At 36.0% G+C, this 6,503-nt stretch overlaps 1 protein-coding gene across 1 annotated transcript; it reads right to left on the bottom strand.

The window, feature by feature from the left end:
* Window positions 1-735: 735 nt before the first annotated feature.
* On the bottom strand, window positions 736-5,163 carry LOC100260743 (mitotic checkpoint serine/threonine-protein kinase BUB1). The gene is made up of 14 exons (XM_002274734.5): window positions 5,035-5,163; window positions 4,818-4,965; window positions 4,574-4,731; window positions 4,386-4,476; window positions 3,938-4,048; window positions 3,765-3,852; window positions 3,216-3,319; window positions 3,051-3,122; window positions 2,876-2,965; window positions 2,638-2,795; window positions 1,979-2,033; window positions 1,769-1,903; window positions 1,553-1,674; window positions 736-1,333 (listed from the first exon to the last, which is right to left on the bottom strand). The coding sequence occupies exons 1-14, from the start codon at window positions 5,100-5,102 to the stop codon at window positions 1,144-1,146; spliced, it is 1,590 nt and encodes a 529-aa protein (XP_002274770.2). The 5' UTR covers window positions 5,103-5,163; the 3' UTR covers window positions 736-1,143.
* Window positions 5,164-6,503: the final 1,340 nt, after the last annotated feature.

Raw genomic sequence — 6,503 nt, 5'->3', positions numbered from 1 at the left:
CAAAGATAGATCACCATTGCACCTACCTTTTTGTTCAGAAAGGTCGGGCTCTTTACAATCTTTTAATCTCCTTTACTTTCAATGCTATATTGGTCATTCTTCTGGTTTCTTGCTTCAGTTCGGATACAGAGATAGCCCTCGTGTAAGCTTTCCTGGACATTGTTTCTAAATACCATGCCTTTGTTAGTCAAGTGAGTCCAAGCTTTGTGCCACTTCTAGTACTTTTTTCCTTCGAAGTTGTATGCCAGCAGTAATAGATATCCTTCCATGAGTTTTATTGTTTTCTCAGCCGTGCCATTTATTCACGCCGGAGATATCAGCCTTCCCCGTCTCCATGCAGTTCTCTGCTAGGTGGTTTCATTACTGCCTTAGTCAATGTTGGACAGACATGGCCAAGGTTCCTTGGTAATCTCAGCCAGGTCAAGCTTCCACCTCTTACCATTCCTAGCTGCATATTTGAGTTTCTATAACTAGTACATTCAGACGACACTCACCAGTGTACTTGTAGCATTTTTTATTCTTTTGAAGCCAGTCATAAATCTTATGTTGTTTCGTTCCCCCTCTGTTTGAGTTATAACAAGTCTGTCGTGGAGGATTCTGTACAATTGCTAGTGAAGCTTCTTACATATTAATTAATAATATTTTAGTCCAACTTTCACTAAAATGTTACAGGTGCTTCAAGAAAACCTTAAACAAATCTTTGTACCAAAGACCAAATTTATGCAGATCTTGTAATGAGGCCCATTTTCTGTCTATCTTGCATTGAAGTTATGTTAAGAATGTAGAAGATACTAAATACAAATCATACAAACATATATATGATACACATCCTGTTCATCAACAAAACAACAATTACACTTAACATCAAGAATTTTAAGGTAGGCAAGAAACCTACCAGCTTATAACACACTAGTTAGCTCCCGTGCAGATATGGTTTCTCCATTGCAACCCACCAACTCCCCTTTTATGCTGAGACTAACTTTACAGGGAAGAGCAGTATCAGTAAATACCAGATGGATGAAGAAAAGATTCCAGGACCGACCTTATATTTCAAAGTGGAAGGAGTTTTGAGTCAGGCAGCAGGAAAATCAACAGTTGCAAGGTTACTATATGAAGAATCAAGGAGAAATGATGGGTCATATACTAAGCACAACACAAGGAAGCCCTTTGCTTCACTAGTAAATGCTTGAGTTTCTTTATCAGCTGAGGGTTTGAGCACATGTAATCCTGGAAGGACTCCCTCAAATTCTGCAGCAACCTACTGTGATCCTCGTGGGGACTTGAGTTCAGCAGTTTTGTAAACAGATTCTTCCATAGCTGAACATTCCAATATCTGAAAGACCATTGTACAGTCAGAATAGTGGAACTATGTCATTAGAAGAAAAAAAAGTAAAAGACAGGGAAAATGTCTGCTCCTTAAAGGCATGTTAAGCCCTGGAATTCTGATTGTCCTATATACTGAAGATCTAGAGATGTGAGGGAAAAAAAGGGCCTGACCCCTATCAAAAATCAAGGAAATAAAAGAAATCCTGTGAGAATGCAGATGGAATACCGCTTAAAAGGTGATTTAGGTTGATAAATATAGCCACCATCAAAAGATGGTTTCTTCTCAATTGCCATATATGAATTGTGCAGCATCATGTGGACAATAACACAAAGGCCATAAGTGTCTACCTGGTTACCAGCAACAAAGAAGGGATAATGTATGGTTAGTTTGCTAAAAGTAGTATTTTCTTTTATATGCTTCATAATTTAATCAGGTACAGGCCTGAAATTTCCATGGCTTGTGCTCTTGCATTTCCACACACCGAAAACCAGATGTCCGACAGTCTCCTTTAAACTCTGTATTGCTAGGAAAGAGACTTAGGTCTATCCCCCTACCCCAGTCAACAAGACAAAGTCCCTGCATTATAAAAATCCAAGCAATTATAAATGATATTGACATGAGGTTGATAATCTCTTATGCAACTGGAGGAACCTGATCACGCCAAGGGCCACATCGCTCGTGAAACTCTTCTTCTGTAAGATCATGCCTGCAGAGAAGTAAGCAATGTCACTACATGACAACCTCCTATGGCTGTATGTTTATGTCTATAAATCTTCAAATTCACATAATTATATGCAAATAAACAGTAACTATTTGTATGGCAAGATTGTCATTATTTCATGTCAGTAACTTTAGATAAACAAAATGCTTTGATCATGTCTAAATCTTGACTGATTTCATGAGTAAACAACTTGTTTGATCACAGGATATTTGTCACAATCGAGTGTATATGGACTTCAACCTTTTAAGCACTTCAAACTGAAAAAATAAAAGAGGCTGGATATCACCCTGCATCTCTAAGTTGTTATTAGTAACTTAGAATCCAACACAAAACCACGAGAACAGCATTATTTATGGGCAATAAAGAATAACAACAGCAAAAACTAGTTATAAGATGACAATTCAGCATTGTGCATGGCTATCCTACAGGAGGAATCCAAACATATATTACCAAAAGGACTGATCATCCATATCTAGAAGTTTGTACTACTGTTTCATGAAAGCTTAATCATGCGGCTTATTGTTGAATAAAAGATTATCAGGCTTGAAATCACCCAGGTTACTTTCCACAAAAGAAAGAATATGATTACCTGCTATAACGAATAAGCAGATTATCAGGCTTGAAATCACCATGAATGATGCCAACACTATGGATAGTTTCCAGCATGTAGAGCATCTCTATAGTGTAATAAATACACAACACTTCTTCCATGGACCCACCAATAACTACATAAGAGTTTATGGCATCCTGCATGGGTGCACATATGAACAAATGTATAACAACAGATGTAATGGAATGAACCTAACGCAAACACATTATTAACCTACCTGAAGTGTACCATGAGCTAGATATTCACTAACTAGTATGCTACAGTCAGAATAGAGATGTAATCTGTGAGCAAAGCCAAAGCTTGACCTCTAGCAAAATGAAGTGTAAAGAATAAGTAGCATTTCTTTTAAACAAGCAAGCACTGGAATAGGAAAAAACAGGAAAATGTCATACTTCCTTGTCTGGGATACGTTTATCAAGTTGGCGATACATGTAGAATTCCCATGGGAAAGCAGGCTTTTGTATCTGCCAAAGATTCTCAAAATTTATGAGACATTCAAATAAGAACTAGTTTTATTTGGATCTACATCAAGGAAAGTGGAAGATAAGACAGATTACTTTCAATGCAACAACTTCATCAGGATTATAGTTGACATATGCTTTGAATACTTGAGCAAATCCACCTTTACCAGCACATCCCTTGATCTGGTACTTATATCCACCTTCAATTATCAAAACAGGTGACAGTTATAATTATTGAAAACAGATTTCCTTACATTTCATGCCCCCAACCCTGAACTCTAGGAATGGGAGTTGATAGAAACAAACAAGTTACACACATGAATCCCATTAGAACTTGTGCCCCCATAGGAAAATCGGATTCTTGGAATATAAATTATAGTAACAAATGCACAGATGCACATGAAAGCAACACAAACTTAACAAGATTAGAATTGAAGGTATAGAAGGTAGAGAAAATTTGAGGATTTAGATATTGGTGCAGGAACTAAGTTTGGCTATGTAGGGCAAAACCCATATTTCTAGGGTACCCAAGATGAAAGAGCAGAATTTTCACTTACATGTACCGATTCCAGGCCATTCACTAATTTTTGGGAACTTTTACCTGTTGCATGCATAAAAGTAATTGAGCATATTAAAGACAATCACCTATCTCAATGATCTTATTCCTTGATGAATTCTGCAAAGAAGATAGAGCCACTTTTCTTGAATAAGCTTTAGTACTTGGATGGTATCCCTGAAAGAAGTGTTAATCAATCTTGTGAAGGACTAATAACCAATTGGGGATTTCAACCTGAAATTATGTAACTAAATTGCCTCACATCATATTTCAAGATTTGAGGTTTCTTCTTCTGCAATAGATCTTTAATTGTGGAGATTGACCATGGATTAGTAAAACTTGTTCCAAGCTCAGCAGATTCACCATCATCAATCTACAAAAAGCAAAACACAAAGGAAACAATAATTTCTTTACCCCAATATAAACATCAATGGAGCATACTTCCACTAACCATTAGAAAGATAATTAGAAATAAATTATCTAATTTTGGTGTTTGAAAAGGAAAAGAAAAACAAGTGCACTTAGCAGGCTCTAACCCACAAAATTGTGTCAGCATAGTTCTTAAAACCAAATATATGAAAAATTGACGACAGAAATAGCATATTTATCCAGTACTCAGAGGTTGAAGGTGTACAAATTCAAGCATCTACACAAATGAGATTGACTATAGCACAAAAATCAACTTGCACCCTAATTATTCTTTAACATACCGGCTCGAGTGAGCAAGCATTCACAATCTCCTTCATTCTATCCATGAATAAGGCTTGTGCCTTTTTCAGCTTATCAAGGGGCTCTGCCTTCCTAATACCCATTAACAAATCACAAGTAAAATACCCAGAAATAGCTATATATGCATACATATATAAATGCAGAGAGAGAGAGAGAAGGGATGAAAAACCTCGAAACCCCAATTTGGTAAACCATAAACGCATCGAGCAACTTCCCTTTTGCTTCAAGAAACAAGGCATATGATTCATAAAGCAAAGACTGACCAACGCAAATCTTATTCTCTTCCATTTCTCTGAAAATGCTTGCAAAATCTTCCCTCGCATCCAACTGTACTAAATGGGTATTGTTTTATAACCGTTTTTCTGAAGTAATTTTCCTGTTTTCCATTCCAAAAAGCAAACAAAAACACTCACATAGAGGAACCAAATCTTGAGAAATCTGGGATCATTCCGGTACTGGGGGTTGCCCTTGAAGGTCGTGATGCAATTGGAGAGAAGGTTCTCGAGATCTTTGCCATTTTTGTGACTTGAATTGAAGCCATCAAGGGCTTTTTTGATTGACCTGGATTTGATCAACACATTGTGAGAAAATTCATGAGAGAGAAAGCACAGAGACAGAGAGAGAGAGTACCAGAGCCATGGCAATAGAGGGTCGTTTCCAGAAGCGTCGTTTGTGGATTCTGGTAAAGCCACAACCATGTCGCCTGTGAGATTGAGATGAAGAAGAAGCAGAAGATTTGAATAGGCCTTAGGGAGCCAGCAGATGGGCGCGCTTGTTTACAATTTGAACTGCTTTGGTCTGGGCCGGTCCGGTCCGGGCCGAGCCTATGAAAAAAAGCCCAGGACCAGGTGAGTCTTTCATGTTGCAAACTTAGAAGGGCTGGCCTAATCTCAGCCCAAACGCAAACTTAATAGTAAGGTTAGATTTACCTCATTTGAGTAAGGCACTACCTATCATTCCGAGACTTAAATAAGGCATTGTTTGGCAGCCGGGGGATGTCTCCTTATCATTAAATGCTATAACATACTTCCAAGCAACTTTTGGTCATATTTCTTAATTGTTTTCAAAAAGAATTCCAAAAAACATTTTGAAAACTGCTCTTTAATATTTCATACAACAAATGTTTGTTTGAAATAAGGAAATATTTTTAACCTGTCTTCTTTGAAATATGTTTCAAAAATGATATTTATATGAGGTGTTTTATTTTTAATCATTATCTATATTTGTATAATTATTTTTTAAAAATAATTTCATAAAATAAGTAAAAACACTAAAAAAATATTACCTGAAAATACCATATTTTTTATTTTTAAAAATAAAAAAATTATGTTTTCTAGTTATTAAACATATTTTTTTATTTTTTATTTCTAGACAAAAACTGTACCAAACAAACCCTTTATGCCTCTTCATCATTTTAGTTTCCCAAAATCATGCCTATTGATGCTAGAGATTTCAAAAGATGAATAGGAGCTTTGTAGAAAGACATACCTTTCCACATGGTGCTTGGGCTATTTTATTTCCTCATCATTTTGGTGAGGAAGTCATGCCTCCATTGATGAAGCAGGCAATCTATATATATTTTTTCCTTTTTCCCCATTGAAATTTGGATCCAATAATTTCTTTTCCTTCTCACATGGTGACACCCCACAAAGACATGTTTTGATTCCTCCATCAAACTGATTGGAGAGGATTCTTGTTCATCCCTGCCCCACTCTAAAGAACTCATCTTCATAATTAATAATCATAATAAAATAATAACTATATTATTCTCTTTTCTTCTTTACATCTTAAAGAAGAAAAATGAATGGAATTACTTTCTATCTTTGTTGAAAAATTCTCACTTCTTAACCTTCCTAAGTGTGATGAAAAAGACAAAAAAAAAAGAAAAAGAAAAGAAAAAAACTACGATATTGATCCAACTAAAGAGCGGGAATGTCCTTAAATCATTTTTAGCCATATAATTTGGCAACATTTTATCTTTCGTGATCATGATAAAGATTTTATTGCAACCAATTAGGTGAGCAAATTAAAGTACTTGTCACAACATTAAAAAAGCTCAACTAATAAAAAGGCCTCCGAAAAAAGTAATCAATAAAGCC

Source organism: Vitis vinifera, chromosome 12 (genome assembly GCF_030704535.1).
Source record: "Vitis vinifera cultivar Pinot Noir 40024 chromosome 12, ASM3070453v1".
Classification (NCBI taxonomy): Eukaryota; Viridiplantae; Streptophyta; class Magnoliopsida; order Vitales; family Vitaceae; genus Vitis; species Vitis vinifera.
This window is presented reverse-complemented; position numbering and strand designations above follow the sequence as displayed.

What these genes read in the sequence shown, in the direction of transcription:
- LOC100260743 (XM_002274734.5), bottom strand. Translation starts at nt 5,102, where the DNA reads ATGGTTGTGGCTTTACCAGAATCCACAAACGACGCTTCTGGAAACGAC. An exon ending in CCTCTATTGCCATGGCTCTG is followed by an intron (nt 4,966 to 5,034) that starts GTACTCTCTCTC and finishes GATCAAATCCAG; the next exon opens with GTCAATCAAAAAAGCCCTTG. An exon ending in GTGGCCCTTGGCGTGATCAG is followed by an intron (nt 1,904 to 1,978) that starts GTTCCTCCAGTT and finishes TTTATAATGCAG; the next exon opens with GGACTTTGTCTTGTTGACTG.